This window comes from Spermophilus citellus (assembly GCF_964194105.1).
Source record: "Spermophilus citellus genome assembly, chromosome: 15".
Classification (NCBI taxonomy): Eukaryota; Metazoa; Chordata; class Mammalia; order Rodentia; family Sciuridae; genus Spermophilus; species Spermophilus citellus.
Genome location: NC_138195.1, coordinates 47,039,334 through 47,057,245, shown reverse-complemented (window position 1 = coordinate 47,057,245; position 17,912 = coordinate 47,039,334). Strand labels below are relative to the sequence as shown.

General features: G+C 33.7%; 1 protein-coding gene across 12 annotated transcripts in view; it reads left to right on the top strand.

Annotated features, from left to right (window-relative positions):
- Nucleotides 1–17,912, top strand: part of PPP3CB (protein phosphatase 3 catalytic subunit beta) — a 55,563-nt gene that overhangs the window by 15,460 nt on the left and 22,191 nt on the right. For all 12 annotated transcript variants that reach the window (XM_081267860.1, XM_081267858.1, XM_081267868.1 and 9 more), the window contains exons 2-9: nucleotides 1,152–1,352; nucleotides 2,039–2,163; nucleotides 4,997–5,108; nucleotides 8,403–8,548; nucleotides 8,828–8,967; nucleotides 9,075–9,152; nucleotides 9,258–9,352; nucleotides 12,039–12,164. In XM_081267860.1, coding sequence (XP_081123986.1) covers nucleotides 1,202–1,352; nucleotides 2,039–2,163; nucleotides 4,997–5,108; nucleotides 8,403–8,548; nucleotides 8,828–8,967; nucleotides 9,075–9,152; nucleotides 9,258–9,352; nucleotides 12,039–12,164 — 973 coding nt within the window. In that variant the 5' untranslated portion in view covers nucleotides 1,152–1,201. The remainder of the gene's footprint in view (nucleotides 1–1,151; nucleotides 1,353–2,038; nucleotides 2,164–4,996; nucleotides 5,109–8,402; nucleotides 8,549–8,827; nucleotides 8,968–9,074; nucleotides 9,153–9,257; nucleotides 9,353–12,038; nucleotides 12,165–17,912) is intronic.

Here is a 17,912-nt window from a genome sequence, read left to right as displayed (position 1 = left end):
TAAATATAAGTAGGAGAAAAACTATCTGCAAATTACCAAATTTGTTATTATGAGTCTATATATATGCTATGCTAAATAATTTTAAATTTCATAAGTAAACATTTGACTTTTATATACATCCCTAAAAAATAGACTACATTGTTTTTTATGATCTTATTCGGAACATAGTAGATCACCATATATTTGGGATTTGTTTTTTTTTTTGGGGGGGGGGTAATACCAGTGCTTGAACCCAGGGGTGTTTTACCACTGATCCACATCCCCAACCCTTTCCCTTTTTAGTTTGAGACAGGGTCTTGCTCACTTAGGACTTCGCTAGGTTACTGAGGCTGGTTTTGAACTTGTGATCTTCCTGCCTCAGCTTCTGAGTTGCTGGGATGACAGGTGTGCACCATACTCCCCTCTGGGATTTCTTTCTATTAGGGTATATGTCGTATTAAATTGTATTTACTGAATTTGGTTTAAGATGAAGAGCTTATAACTCATTTTGAGAGTTCTGCTGAAAATGTTTTGGCCTAAAGAAAAACCTTAATTGTTTTAAAAGAGTTTTAATTTCGTGAAACAACTCATTCACCTAATCTTTCTCAACAAAGAAAATGTTATTCCGAGCTCGGCATGGTGGTGCACCCTTGTAATCCCAGCGGCAGGGGAGGCTGAGACAGTAGGATCCAGAGTTCAAAGACAGACTCAGCAACAGCGAGGCTTTAAGCAACTCGGTGAAATCCTGTCTCTAAATAAAATACAAAATAGGGCTGGGGATGTGGCTCAGTGGTTGAGTGCCCAAATTCAATCCCAAGTGCCAAAAATGAAAAGAAAAGAAAATGTTACTCTGTATAGCTCAATAAAAAGTATGGTTGGCTCTGGATTTAGCTCAGTGGTAAAATGCTTGCTGTCATGCTCTAGGTTCCATCCCCAGTACCATAGGAAAAAAAATAAATTTGATTACCCTTTTAGGAAAAAAGTCATTAAACACACACACACACACACACACACACACACACACACACTCACTCACAACCCCATATATGAAGAAGAGACAAAACCCCCAGCTTTTCAGTGTTTATTCTTATTTATTTCGGTCCAATTGATTAGCTCTCATGTTAATATATTGTTAGTGACTAATTTTGTATTGATTTAAAAAAAATTTTCAGCTGTCCCTTTCCCCCCAACACATCGCTTGACATCTGAAGAAGTATTTGATATGGATGGGATACCCAGGGTTGATGTTCTGAAAAACCACCTAGTAAAAGAAGGTCGGGTAGATGAAGAAATTGCACTTAGAATTATCAATGAGGGTGCTGCCATCCTTCGGAGAGAGAAAACAATGATAGAAGTAGAAGCCCCAATTACAGGTAAATTTATTTATGTTTTAGATATTATTTTTATTATGTCATTATTTATTTGCCTGAATATAAAACTATTTCCTTTTCAGTCAAATCATATACTGAGTTAATATTACATGGACAGTACCTTGAATTTGTGAATTATTTTCTATACTTTTAAAGTTTCTGCTAGATTTCAGTGAATAAACATGATCCTAAATATAAGTACTGAGATTAGTCTAATATGCTTTTGTGAAGGTTTTATCAGTTGTACTGGCCATACTTCAATTTGCTTCAACACTTACTTGCCATTAGTCATTAGGGGCAAAAATACTTTGTTATTTCAGATAACAAAGGTGATAGCTTAAAGGTTAACAAAAATTACTGAGTTAGCATGGAGATTTTACTACCACTATAATAATTTTGTTATCCCATGACTTAAACACATCCTTGGCTTCCTAAAGAGGAGCTTTTATAAATTCAGATGAAAAGTTTGTTACTGATGATAAATTTGTTATTTCTGTTACATCTTGTTCCAGGTGTTGAACATAGGAACACTTGGTTACACATCATCCCTATATGATTCTTCATAGACCACTTCTTAGACAATTCTTTATAGCATTTACACTATTATATAAAGGAAATTAGAATTTAAGTAATATTTGTTATTTCAGAGGTTTTTTTTTTCCCCACATCTAATAATCTTCTTGTTTCAGTGTGTGGTGACATCCATGGCCAATTTTTTGATCTGATGAAACTTTTTGAAGTAGGAGGATCACCTGCTAATACACGATACCTTTTTCTTGGTGATTATGTGGACAGAGGTTATTTTAGTATAGAGGTAATAATCATTTACTATAATTTGCTTTGCTGTTAAGTGTTAACATAGATGACTTCCATTAATCCCTGGCCCAGTAAGTTCCTAAAACTATGTTGGATTCTTTCTAATACCTGTTCATATTCTGAAGTTTATAAGAAAAGCTATTATTTATTTCTCTTCTTTCAGACTATTAAATTAATTTTCTTTATGTTACTTTGTATAATTATAATTGACATTTTTCCCAGGGGAAATAATGAGTAAACTGAGAGGTCTTTATTGCCCTGTTATCTCATGGCTCTAAGAAGCTAATGATGTTTATTTTTGTATCTATTTGTCTCTTTTGCCCCTAAAGACATTAAACTACAGGGGGGAGGGAAACAACAAACTAAATTCCATCTGTTTAAATAAAATATAATAATCTTATTGCTTAAGCTTGTATCACTTATCATGTACCTATTAAGACCCCAGTATAACCAAACAACAATAGACCCAAGTATATCATATGTGGAATCTTTGTGTATTCTGAATATATTATATGGAATCTTTGTATATTCTGAAAGGTTTAATTTGTGTTTAAAAATTGACCTGTTGATCATCAATTGACAGTACATGATTCTTTGTCTCCTTTTTCTTTTCTAATTATATGAAGTATGGGAAATGTAGAATAATCTGAAATTTTCTAACATATGCACCTCTTCTTGGGACCATATTATAACATTGTTCTGTAACTTGCTTTTTTCATACATCATCCCTACACTATGAATGTCTTTCAAAATCAATAAATATATATCTATAGCATCATTTTTAATATTTGCATTGTCTTTCATTGAATAAACAAACCATAATGAATTTCTTGTTGCTAGACACTTAAGGTGTTCCCAACGTTTTGTGTCATATAAATGATGCCTTGGTGAGCCATTTTATTCATATATCTGTACACACTTCCCCTTCTATTTTTGTAGAACAGTTGCCTAGAAGTAGAATTGCTAGGTCAAAGCTCAGTTGATGCATATTTATTTTGTACATTTAAAATTTTCCAAGAATATTCTAAGCACTTAGCAAATACTGATCAATCCTCACAACATTTTTATGAAGTAAGTACTTTTATTTTATTCATTTTGTAGATGAGGAACCTGGGGCTTGAAGAGGTTAAGTAACTTGCCCAAAGTCAGTCATTAGTATAGTTAGTATAGTCAGGCAGTCTGATTCAAAGCTTATACTTTTAATCAGGTCTCCTAATAGATATTGAAGGTTTACCAGATGAATCTCCATGCTAGTTACTGTTGTTTATATCTACTTTTCCAGGGTTTTCAATATACTTTCCTTTCTGGGGTTTACTAAGATTGCCAGTGTGAAAGGGAGTGCTTGACTCTGTCCATCTTGTCTCCCTTAAGAATTTTATGATCCTGAGTTTTTGTTTTTCTTCCCATCCATAATTTCATTATCAGCCCCCTTAACCTTCTCTGAATTACCTTGGTGCTTCGAGAAACTTAGAAAATGGCCCTGACAAAAATTTTGGGGCATTTGGTAAAAACAATACACAATTTTAGGAACTTTAGTTGATAACTAAGCTTGTTGTGCATGTGAATTTTAGTTGGTGACTAAGCTTGTTGTACATGTGTACTGTTTTATAGTTATGATTCATTTAGTATATTTTATTGTTGTAAAAAGAAAATAACAAGAATCAAAATAAACAACATGTTGAACTGGGTGCAGTTGAACATGCCTATGATCCCAGCAAATTGAGAGGCTGAGCAGCCTGGGTAACTTAGTAAGACCCTGTCTCAAGATAAAATTTATAAAGAGTCTGGGAATGTAGCTCAGAGGTAGAACATTACTGAATTCAATTCCCAGTACAAAAAGATGGGGGTGGGGGCAACATATTAAGTAAACACATACTTAATAAAGTATTTCACTTTGGGTTTTTGTTGTAGTTGTTGTTACTTTTTTCTCTCGTGAATAAAGTTAAGGTCTGAATAGTTACACATTTCAACATGTATTAACTTGTTAAAAATAATTTTTATGTATTATTATAAAAGCTACCTGTTATTTCCATATGAAATAGTCCTTTCTGTTTTTTTAAGCAAGTAAGTAAAATGTTAGTCTCATTCTTATGTTAAATCTAGTTTTAAAAAATAGCTACTGCACTGCTTCCTTTTATTATAAACATTGCATTTTGTTTGATTGGTTTAGATAATAGGTTTGTACCTTATGTGAGGCAACATTCATAATCAACCAAAAAAACATGCATACAAAACAAACATGGCCCTTTCCTTTATTAGGCAGCATAGCATAATGCTTAAGATTAGAGGTTTAGAATCCTGTTTCCTTTACTTAGGACTTTTGTGATTTTGGACAAGTTACTTAGCTTGTTGCTTCAGTTTCTTCATTTGTAAAACAGATAATATTACATACTTCATGGTGTTGTTTGAGGAATAAATGAGAGGGATTAATTACATTGTAAAGTACTCTGTAAATGTTTCCTATTATTTTTGACATTATTATATTAATTTATCTAAGGAAATCATTCTGATAGTTGATTTTCATATCAAACAACTTGTAAATCTAAAGTAATAGTTTATTTGACTCATTGATACAACAAATATTTATTGCTCTTCTATTTGCTAGGTACTTTTCTAGGAATGGAGAATCAGAAGGAATAAGACAACAAAGTCTATGATCTCATGGAGCTTATATTTTAGTAAAGGACAAAGAAAAATAAAAAAAAAGAATAATAGATTGTAAGGGTAATACAGTTTTTAAAAAGGGTAATACGATTAAAAGGAACAAAGATTAAATTATTTAGTTAAGCAAAAGTACAAGATAAATTCACTGGAAACATTTTCTTTTGCAGTGTGTCTTATATTTATGGGTTTTGAAGATTCTATACCCAAGTACATTATTTCTTCTGAGAGGCAACCATGAATGCAGACACCTTACTGAATATTTTACCTTTAAGCAGGAATGTGAGTACTTTCAGGAGAAATATTTTCATTTTCTAAGTATTCATTTTGGAATGAAGTAGGTAGTAAGATGTGAGTTATAAAGACTTTGCAGTGCAACATAGAAGAACAAATTTTGTGCCCACACATTTAAATCTTTGAGTAAGATTGTCAGGTACTTTTTAGTGTTTAATGGTATTTAATTCAGAGGTTTTTGTTTCAATATTTTCTATTAACTTTAATTCTTATAAATGTACTTAGGAATAGTTTGGAGTTTTATATGTATTTTTAAATTTTTTATTTGACACATGATAATTTTTACATTATTTATGGGTTTATATGTAGCTTTCATATTAAGAAAAAATTTCTGGTTATTATTAGATTGCAGATTTTTGTTCCCCAGTCTTGAGAAGTTCCTGTGAAGATTCTTTTTTTTTTTTTCCATATTTTTTTATTGGTGCATTATAGTTGTACCTGTGAAGTTCTTAATAGTTATTATTTATCCTGTCATTATTAACTGTGTGATACAGAACAATACTTGGTCTTTTTTCACACCTTAGATATAATTTAATGTTTATTAGTATTCATAACTTTATTAATAAAGTTTTAGAGTTAAGTTCTAAAAATAGGAATTCAGTCAATCCTTGGTATCGATGGGAAACTGGTTCTGGGACCCCATAGATAACCAAAATCTGGAGATGCTCAAGTCATATAAAATGCTATATTATTTACATATAACCTCTGAGCATTTTCCTGTATACTTTAATAATCCCTAGATTACTTATAATTACTAATACAATGTAAATGCTATGCAAATAGTTGCTATACTCTATTGCTTAGGAGTAATGATAAGGAAAAAGGTCTGCATGTTTAGTATAGAGACAGTTATTTTTTTTCTGATTTTTTTTTTCTCTAACATAGGTGTATATTTTCTTTTATTATTTTAAACTCAGGAGCACTCGATCAGTGAGCCACATCCCCAGCCCTGTTTTGTATTTTATTTAGAGACAGGGTCTCATTCACTCAGTTACTTAGCACCTTGCTTTTGCTGAGGCTGGTTTTGAACTTGTGATCCTCCTGCCTCAGCCTCCTGAGCCGCTGGCTTTTTCTGAGTATTTTTGACCTGAAGTTGATTGAACTCATGAATGCAAGACCCATGGATACAGAAGACCAAATGTAATTCTTAAATTAAGAATCAAATAAAGGTATTAATAGAGAATTGTGAAAAGAAAAATAGCAGAGGATAATGGCAGAGATGGCATGCTTATACAATTTCAGGAAAGAGGCATATTACCTAAGTGAATTAGATGAAACCTGTGGAAAGCACATACTTGACGTAACAGCGAACAAGTTAAAATTTTTATTGAAACATAGTTCTGGGAAACAGGTCTGTCAGTAAATTAGCAAATTTGGAACCTCTGGTTGTTGGATATGTATTTTCCTATATTTAAATGTTAAAATACTAACCAAAAGATTCTGGGCTAATCCCCCTTTTCTGCCCCTACTCACAGACATTTCCCCAGAAAAAGACACATAGCTAGCCAAAGACCCTTGGGCCTCCCAACACTGAGTATTTTAGCTGTTGCACCCTCTGGATCAGCTTTGTGTCATCAAGAGGTCATAAATAAATAAGTAAGGGCCTGGGCTGTATCTCAGTGGCAGAGCACTTGCCTAGCACATGTGAGGCCCTGGGTTCAATCCTTAGTGCCACATAAATATAAACCAAATAAATAAATAGGAATTGTAATGAAGCCCTTTTTATTCCTCTTAGATAATTAGTAAACCACCACCAAAATCCCACCAAAACAAAATACATAGGAATTTAAAGGTATAATGTAATAAAGACATGTGCTTATGTTTCTAAAAGTAAACAACAGATTTGGTGGAGTTTTATCTTTCTTGTGTTTCTATATTGAGTTCCTGCTTCACTGCCCATTTGAAGCCTTCATTTTAGGGAACCCATCAGCTTCTTTAACATAAGTGTATATTTTCTTTTATTATTTTTAATGGATATACCTTCAGTTTTACAGTGATGTAATGGTCTTGCCTGTAATAATGATAGTCACTAACTCTTAGAATAAAATAATGTCACTATTAAGATTATTTTTGCCTTATCAGGCACAGTGGTGCACACCTGTAATCCCAGTGACTCTGGTGGCTGAAGCAAGAGAATCACAAGTTCAGGCCAGTCTGGGCAACTTAGTGAGAACCTGACTTAAAACTAAATGAAAAGGACTTGGGATGTATCTCAGTGGTAGAGTGCTTGCCTGGCATGTTCAAGTTCCTAGATTTAGTCCCCAGTACCACAAAAAACACAGCAACAACAACAAAACCCTATTGAGCCATAAGTACAGTTATAATTTTGCCTTATTTGGCCTATAAAGATGAAGGGTTGAACTGTTTTTAGAGATTTGACTTATTTATTTTTAGTAATTTTTATGACTCTCTGCTGCATATCCATAATATATTTAAATAGGGGAAATATTTTTCTTCATAAGACTTGATAACATTGCTTATATTTATTGGTTCTTGTAGGAGAAGGGTCTTTCTTTTTAAAAATATATAAACAGTAAAATTCACTCTTTATGGCGTTTATTTCTGTGAGTTTTGACAAATATACAATATTTTCCATCTCTGTAGTCAAGATACAGAAAAGTTTAATCAGGCTATAAATCCTTCTTGCTGCTCCTTTTTTTTTTTCTTTTTTTTTGGTGCCTGGAATTGAACCCAGGTGCTTAATCACTAAGCCACACCCCCAGCCCTTCTAATTTTTTTAATTTTGAGGCAGTGTCTCGCTAAGTTGCTTAGGGCCTTGCTAAATTGCTGAGTCTGTCTTTGAACTTGCAATCCTCCAGTCTCTGCCTCCTTAGTGGCTGGGATTACAGGTGTGCGCTACTGTGCTTGGCTCTTGCTGGTTTTTTTTTTTTTTTTAAGAGATTTTTTTTAATGGGCCTTTATTTTGTTCATTTATTTATACACAGTGTTGAGAATTGCACCTAGTACCTCACACATACCAAGCAAGTGCTCTACCACTGAGCCACAACCCCAGCTCCTCTTGCTGCTTTTTTATAGTTACCTCTTCACCTACTCTCAACTCCTGACCACTATTAGTGTGTTTTCTCTCTCCATAGTTTTCTAGTTTGGGTTTTAATTTAGAATATTTACCTTTTATAATTGAAACTGTCCTATCCATATCTCAGTATAAACACAATATAAGGGAGAAGAGAAAGCAAGAAATAAAAATTTAATATCAGTATCCATCTGTTTTAAAAGTGATCTAGTAGTGATGTATATTTCAAATATTTAATTTTTTTCTAGGTAAAATTAAATATTCAGAAAGAGTTTATGAAGCTTGTATGGAAGCTTTTGATAGCCTGCCTCTTGCTGCACTTTTAAATCAACAGTTCCTTTGTGTTCATGGTGGACTTTCACCAGAAATACACACACTGGATGATATTAGAAGAGTGAGTATATATTTTTGGTTCCAAAGTTGATTCCTATTTATTGTTCTTTGTTAAGTAGAGAGTCAGACTTCAAATTTCTCTTCAATGCCAAGATTAGGTAATGGTAAAAACTAGTATACTGATATTTAGGGAAATATTCTTCTAATCATTCAAAACAATGTAATATGTACTACATTCGAAGTTGATACCACTTTCCTTTGCACATTCTATCCCCAACTTTTGGTGAGTTATTTCCATTCTTTATTTCTTTTCTTCTTCTTCTTTTTTTTTTTTTCACAGTTAGATAGATTCAAAGAGCCACCTGCATTTGGACCAATGTGTGACTTGCTATGGTCTGATCCTTCTGAAGATTTTGGAAATGAAAAATCACAGGAACATTTTAGTCACAATACAGTTCGAGGATGTTCTTATTTTTATAAGTAAGGAAAAATATGCAAGATTAATCACATTTTAGTTCTTTAAAATATCATATGCTTCATATACATACAAACATTCTTTTACTTAATTTACTCTTTTTCCCCTACAGCTATCCAGCAGTGTGTGAATTTTTGCAAAACAATAATTTGTTATCGATTATTAGAGCTCATGAAGCTCAAGATGCAGGGTAAGAATTTTGTTTCCCTGACCCAAATTAACACCTTGAATACAAATCAAACTTAGTAACCATGATTGATGCTTTACGATGCATATTAAGCTATTTGTTTTGCAGCTATAGAATGTACAGAAAAAGTCAAACTACAGGGTTCCCTTCATTAATAACAATTTTTTCGGCACCTAATTACTTAGATGTCTACAATAATAAAGGTAAGATGTTGTTGATAAAAAATTGTTAAGCAACTTAGCATTTTAATATACTTATTTTTAAAAAAATATAATAGAGAAAAAGGGCATTGTTTGAAACCATCAAAATTTCATAAAAAATAGATATAAGGGAGGGGAGAGAACAAAAAATAAAAATCCAAAATGTGAAACTTCATTATATGTTAACCATTCCACAACTTAGCATTCACAAAAGTTGTTTTTGTAAAAAGTACTCTGAGTTAAGTACATTATACAAAACAAACACAATTTTCTTAAGCTCCCCTTTCTTAAATCTTTCCCCTTATAATCAAGAGAATGTTTTCTTATTTGTATAATACTGATGCTACTTTGACCATTTTGTTTATTTATACCATCTACTTATTTAGTTTATTGTGTTGATTGTTTTATATTCACTGATGTAGATTCTTTTCCTTCTTATTTCCCAGTCTTTATCATTGTCCCATGAAGATATGTATTTGAACTTTCTTTGATTAATCCACTTTGATGTCCTTTTAGAAATACATTCGTTTCTATCCTTTCTTTACACTGCTTTTTTCCTTTTATCTGTTTTCCTTATCTTGTGTTCCAGTGGGTTCCATTTCTCCTTCTTCCTTCCTAATTTGATCTGTCTGTAATGATTGGATCTCATTTTATTTTGAATATAACTATTATTGACAGATAATGCCAAACGGTCTTAATCTAGTTAAGTATGTGCCAAGGACACTGAAGATGAGATTGGGCTAATATAGATCAGTTTCAGAGGAGGAAATTAAGACGCTGGCTCCTATTTTGTCTTGACATGTCTGGAATTCAGTTGACTATTTCATAGCTTCAAAGTAAGGCTATAGTAGATGTGCCAGGAGAAAGGAACAGAAGGTTAAAGACTTTAAAAGGTACATTTATAAAGATAATGAAGTCATTGCTAAATATGGGTCCTGGTGTAAGTTCGGAACAGAAGCAGAAGATTTTTTTGGATGATGGGAAATGATGGGTAAAAGATTAAAGATTTGCCTGAGATCAAATACCACACTGGATAATTTAGAATATGCTATAAGAATTTATTCGTGATGAAATGTGGCTTCATTTTTGAAAAGAAGAATATCTAAGTTTTGACTCCATTCTCAAGAACAGAATTGAGCTCTACATTTAACTTTGTGCCAATGGTCTAATTCCCCAACTATGACTTCTCATTGTCAGTTTTAGAGCCTAGTTGATTACTCCTTTATTGGTTTTTCTTTTTCAGTTTGACTCAGGAGGTTAAGGAATCAATTTTTTTAGTACTTAAAAGTGAAACTCAAACCACTGACTCTCTTTTCAAAATCAAATGTCTCTTAGTTATTCTGAGTCTGAACATAAGTAGTGTTAACGACTTCAGTGTTTACATAGTATGGGCATGTTTGTAATGTTTCATTTCTACTGATAAGACAATTTTCTAGATTTTTCTCTCCTCTCTATTTAAGTTCTGAAAGTTTGGTATAAAAACTGAGGCTAAGTTTAAATATTATTTCACATGGCAGTTTTACAAGGGAAGCAAACATAATCATGTTAAGTTAGTAAATGCTAACATGTAGCAGGATTATATTTGGTCCTGTATTAGCCAAAATTGCCGATCTTGGAATTTAACAGCTGCATTTCAGTACTTTTCATTAAAGTGAAAAAAAGCAACTAGATAATTATTATAATATTTGCAAAGCATTTTGTACTTTCATGTAGTTTAATGTGAAATACCTTCTCTAATCTTAAAATAAACTTCTGAGATAGACCAAGTGGACAATTTAGTTTCTTTTTACTTTATTTTTTATTTTTGAGGTACTGGGGATTGAACCCAGGGCTTCACACATGCTAGGCAAGCCCTGTACCACTCATCTACATCCCTAGTCCCCATTTCATAAACAAAACAACCCAGATTACATAATTTATCACAAATTGTACAGCTAGTATCATGCTGTAGTTTAGATTAGAATCTAGTGCTTCTAACATCATGTTCCATAAAGTAATAAAACCAGTGACTGAAATCTGTGAAGGTTAATTTAAGATATTAATTATCTAAACATATTGAAGTAGATTTCTGAAATTGAGATGAATATATTATCATTGAATTATTTAATTATTTTTCCCTTCTGGTATTTTAATAATTTTTTTTCTTAATGAAGTAAAATACTTCTTTGTAATAATTTTACCTGATTTCCTATATTAAACAAAATAAATACATTGGTACATCCATAAATAAAATATTTTATTTATTTGTTTGCTTTGTTACCATTCAGCTACCTTTATCAGGTTGCCTGCAGCTAAAAAGATCCTCTTTAATTCTTTGATTTATTTGAACTTTAAAAACCTAGAAAATTGCTCATTGTCATTCTATGTTTCTTTTAACAATTGAGTTTTCACAATTTTGGATTTAGTAAAGGTGCATGTTCATTATTGGATTATAAAGTAAAACAAACAGTCTGAAAATAACTAAAAATTTCATTAATAATAACTTAGATATGTTACTCTATATAAAAGTGTGTTAAAAACAAAAAAGTGTGTTGTTATGGAAAATTAGTTCCTCCCTCCACCAGCCCAGATTCTACTCATCCCTCAATCCTACTCCCTCTTAAAAATATATGTATTTTTTGTTTTTATGTATTTTTTATTTTTGAGGCTAAAGCTGAATTGTTATGTTGACATTTAACTTATCTTGCAGCTGCTGTATTAAAGTATGAAAATAATGTGATGAATATTCGGCAGTTCAACTGTTCTCCACATCCTTACTGGTTGCCCAATTTTATGGATGTCTTCACATGGTCTTTACCTTTTGTTGGAGAAAAAGGTATGATTTTTACTTTTTTAAAAAAGGAACTGTTTCATTACCATTACATTTACTCCAGTTTACTATCACTGGCACATACTTGCTAAAAGATACTGAAGTCTGATTTCACTGTGATTACAGTTCTACTTGTGTCTGTGAATGTGGATATAAGAGCCTCAAAGATATTTTAGTTAGCTGTTTACAGCCCCCATGTGAGGGGACTGGAGGAAGACTTATAAATAGCCTGAAGTTGTCTTCAGCTGTTGGATTTTCTTCCTTTTTGTTTTCAGTGTAAATCTTTTATGGAGGAATATCTTTAGATTGGATGGGCCTCTTCTGCATATTTTGACACCATTTTTTGGAATGCCATAGCAATTTATTGGAGAATTTAATAGCCCTTATTTTGGCAGTGTTAGTCATCTTATAGTATGCATTGAGAAAAATGATAAAGAGAGATCTCAGTTCTAACCTAATATTTCTTCTCCTATATCAGAAATATGTATAAAATTTTAGTAGTGAGCCTTTCTGATAATTTAAGAGAAATACCTATTAACTAAATAAGCTTTTAAAGAGAAAATAAATGCTATTTATTAAATTTATGTCTTTATTTTCTAGTTCTGTAGAATTCTTAGGATCTTGTTACTCATCACATTTTTCTTTTTCTATTTTATCTATAATTTTTTTCACAGGGCAGTGCCTCAGTTTTCATATAAGACAAATGACAGCATGAGAGTACAGACATGATTACAAAACATTTTGTTCTATATCCCCCTCTTTTTTTCACACCTCTTCATGTTACAAAATGTTCCTTTCTGTATGATATGTCACTTCTTCCAAGACAATTTTTCTTTCTAAAATTCAGAATTAATATTTAAACTGTGTGTGTTAAATAGATTTTCTGCAGATTGCCTTTGGTCTTCATTTACTTAGTAAGTCTGATGTTAATTTAATATGGAGATAGAATTACTTGCTTTAGCATTTGAGAAGAGGGGCAGTTGAGGGCTTAGGTGCAAGGGATGCATTACACTTAACAACCTTCTATCTTTGGTATATGAGAAATAGTTCAATCATAGCATCATCAAGCTAAAGGGAATTTAAGCATTCATCTTGCTTACTCTCTGGCCTCCAGGCTAGACTGCAACTCAGCTATTTTAATGTAATATGGGGAGGAAAGCTACTGGGGGCCAGAAAGATAAGTAGGAAGAAAAGGGACTTTTGAGAGTATCTATAATTTGATTCCGTGATGCCTCCACTTAAGGAAATGTTTCATTAAATCTAACTTAAAGGTTGATGCTGTGAATGTTTAAATAAGGAAAGAAATAAAGGTAATAGGTTTTTCTCAATGTACCTGTGAAAAACTAGGACATCATAGTGTTTTAGAACTCATAAGCAAACTTAATTATGTAGTCCACCTCCTTTTGAGAGATGAGAAAATTTAATTTCTGTGGATCTCCTACAAGTGAAATAAATATGGAGAATATTAGGCTTCTATTGATGTTCCCACATTTCAATTCTACTAAATCATCTTGGTTCTTCTTTTGCCAATCTAAATCATTTTATCTCATAAGAAATGGAAATATTTAAATCTTTTGACCATTTTTGTTATTTTTCTGTGTGGTCTTTTCTAAATTAAAAAAGTGAGGCTGAGGCAGGAGGATCACAAATTCAAAGTCAGCCACAGCAACTTGGTGAGGCCCTCAGCAATCTGTTGAGATCCTGTCTCAAAATAAAAAAGGAGCTGAGTAGCATGTGTGATGCACTGGGTTTGGTCCTCAGCACCACATAATAAATAAATAAAATAAAGGTATTGTGTCCAACTACAACTAAAATAGATAAATAAAAGTTTTTAAATAGGGGGCACTAAGGTTGTGGCCCAGTGGTTAAGCAGCCGTGGGTTCAACCCCTGGTATGGGCAAGGGGGGAAAAAAAAAGAGAGAGAGAGCTTAGATTTTAATATTGCACACATGGAATCCTAGCCACTTTCTAGAGCATTAATAGAATTTTCTCAAACTCTTCAGATTTAACTTTTTTTTTTTTTTTTTTTAGGGGTCAGGGATACAGGGATTGAACTTAGGGGCACTCAACCACTGAGCCACATCCCCAGCCCTATTTTGTATTTTATTTAGAGACAGGGTCTCACTGAGTTGCTTAGTGCGTGCTTTTTCTGAGGCTGGCTTTGAACTCAAGATCCTCCTGTTTCAGCCTTTCGAGCCACTAGGATTACAGGTGTGCGCCATCTTGCCTGGCTTCAGATTTAACATTTTAATACATTATAGCTGTTTGTTTAGCCTAACTACTTTTTTTTAATTGGTGCATTACAGTTGTACATACGATGGGGTTTGTTATGTATTCATACATACATACAATTTAACAATATAATTTGGCCAATGCAATCCCTAGTACTTCCCCCCTCCCTCCTTTCCTCCCACCCTCTCATCTCTTTCTTTCACTGATCTCCCTTTGATTTTCATGAGATCCCTCCCCATCTTTTTTTTTTTTTTTTAATATTTATTTTTTAGTTCTCGGCGGACACAACATCTTTGTTGGTATGTGGTGCTGAGGATCGAACCCGGGCCGCATGCATGCCAGGCGAGCGCGCTACCGCTTGAGCCACATCCCCAGCCCCAATCCCCATCTTTTTTTTCTGCATATGTTAGAAAACTGTAACCCTGACCACCTAAGTTTTAGCCTAAGTACTTCTTGTTTCTAAATAAATACAAGTGACATTTCATGTGTACTACATACAAAAAGCCAGTTTCACTCTGGTCTAGACCCTGGGAAACAACTAACCCAAGCTAGAGACTTCCTGAGAGGATGGTTTAAAGTGTACGAGATATATTATACTTAACAACCTGTTTTTTTTTGGCGGGGGGGGGGGGAGGTTGGTATATGAGAAGTAGTTCAATCATAGCATCATAGATAAAATCAGAGTTTCTTTAACCTTTTTTGGAGGATAAGAACCCCTTTTTAATTTCATTTTTTCCCATATTTTTGTTGGTGTATCAAAACCTTAAACTGGAAAACTCTGAGCATATATGGCCAATCTTATGTCATTTATATTCCTATCCACTACTCTCCTCCCTATATATCCAAATTATTTTGAAGAAAATCACAGCTAGTATTTTTTTGAATTTATATGTACTTCAAAATATTTCTTTAAAATGATTAATTTTTTAAAAGTAACTATACCCAAAAAATGTCAGTTTCTTAATATAGAATTCTTTCTTTCTTTTTCTTTTTCTTTTTTTTTTTTTTTTTTGGCAGTGCTAAAGATCAAACTCAGGGCTTCATGCACATTAAACAAGCACTCTAGCACTGAGCTCCATATCCAGCCCACAGAACCCTTTTGAGAAAGGGAATATTCGGTAGAAACATATGTCATACTATACAGAACATTTTTAGTATAGTCATACATCTGAAATGAATTGGTAATCTGTTTTAGGCTTAATGGCCCTATTGAAAACCTCTGTTTTAGGGAATCCAGAATGGTGTGCTCTTCCAGAAACTATCATACATGTAGACTTACTTATTTAATTTTTTTTTTTTTTTTAACTGGGGATTGAACCCAGGGGCTCTTTACCACTGAGCTATATCCTGTCCTTTTCTATTTTTTTATTTTGATACAGGATTTCACTAACTTTCTGAGGCTGGCCTCGAATCTGTGGCTCTCTTGCCTCAGCCTCCTGAGGTGCTGAGATAGCAGGCATGTGCCACCATATTGGCTATTGAATACATTTTTTAAAGCGTCTCTTTTATTCAGGGTACTAAGATATAAAGAGACAAGTAGGGCAGGGGTATAGCTTAGTTGATGGAGTGTTTGCCTCCCATATACAAGGCCCTGGGTTCAATCCCCAGCACCACAAATTAAAAAAAAAAAACAAGTAATATTTGTAGATTAATAGAAGACTTGAGATACATAAATAATGATGATAAGATGTAATATGGTGGAGAGTACTAGATAAAGTTTGAAAAAAATTGTCACCAATTGCATCATGAGGATCTTGATCACCACACATAGAAATTGGAACTTTAATAAATTATTACAAGTCACTGAAACAATTATGACTTTGGTAGATATTTAGAAAAAAAAATCCTGAGCTGGGAATTTAGTTCAGTGCAAATTTAGTTCAGGTAGAGAGCTTGACTAGAATGTGCAAGGCCCTGAGTTCTATCAGCTCTAGCAAAAAAGGAGAAAAATTGTGGTGGTGAATGAATTGGATGGAAGAACTAGAGACTGGGAAACCTATTATGAAGCTACATCAAAAGTTAAGTAGAACTAGGCATGGTGGTGTAAGCCTGTAATCCCAGTGGCTCCAGAGACTGAGGCAGGAGGATTGCGAGTTCAAAGCCAGCCTCAGCAATGTCGAGGCACCAAGCAACTCAGTGAGACCCTGTCTCTAAATAAAATACAAAATAGGTCTGAGTTCAATCCCTGGTGCCCAGCTAGAGACTTAATGAAGCTGTGGTAGCATTAGGAATAGAGAAGGTGGAGAACCAAAAGAACTGTGGAAGTAGAAGCAATGAAAAAAGATTACATGTTTAAGGAGTAGAAATGGTTGAAGATGACTTGGATATTTTGAATCTGGCAAAGATAATACCATTAACAAACGCTAGTGAGAAAATTCTTCTCTTAGCAACTTTCCACTCTAGTTACTGCTTTTCTTCCTCTTCATTGGGATCTCTTGGCCTTTGTCATTTTCTTTCTTTCTTTTTTTTCTTGATTCTAGGTACTGAACCCAGAGGTACTTTACTACTGAGCTGTATCCCTAGTTCTTTTGAATTTTTTGAGATAGGGTCTCACTAAGTTGCTTAGGGCCTTACTAAGTTGCTGAGGCTGGGCTTGAATTTGCATTCCTCCTTCATCAGGCTCATGAGTCACTGGGCTTACATGGATATGTTATTTTCTTAATAGTTGGATCTCTTTTTTACTTTCTTCCTTCCTAACATAATGTCAAACTCCTTTCTCTCCTTTGTCTAATTCATTTGTCCAATCAACTTTGGCTCTATTTAAGTACAGCTATCCATTTCTTCGTTATTACAGCCCAGGTATAGAGCACTATTGGAGATATTCATACAGCCTTACAAATTGGTGCCACCCCTTGATTTCTTTTTTGGGGAGGGGTTTGGGGGAAGGTACTGGGGATTGAACTCAGGGGCACTTGGCCACTGAGCCACATCTACAGCCCTATTTGGTATTTTATTTAGAGACAGGGTCTCACTCAGTTGCTTAGGGCCTTGCTCTTGCTGAGGCTGGCTTTGAACTTATAATCCTCCTGCTTCAGCCTCCCAAGCCACTGAGATTACAGGTGTGCTCTTCTTTGTCCAACCCATCCCTTGATATCTAACATTACCTGAGCTCTCAGTAGTATCCAAACATTCTTTAGGTTTATAGTATGCTTCTTCTATTTTCCTTAGGATAGAGCCTAAATTTTCATCCTTTCTCTTCTTAAATACTTCTTCCAGCTATTTTCTTCACTCAATGAACATACTTGTCAGTAACAGCCACTTTCTCTCTTTATTGTTTCCTACTTTATTAGAATACTTTTCTTGAATTCTTGTTGAGCAGGTAACCCTTCTATCCAAAGGCTTGCCCTTCTAACTTGTCCTTAGATTCTCTTACCTCTTAGCTCCTCCTGCCCCAGGAAATTTGATTTATCATTCACATTCTCTGCTCTTCAGACTCTCTCTCTTTTTTGTGGGGGGTGTGGTGGGGGGACGGGCGGGTAGCCAGGAATTGAAATTAGGTGTGTTTTACCACTGAGTCATATC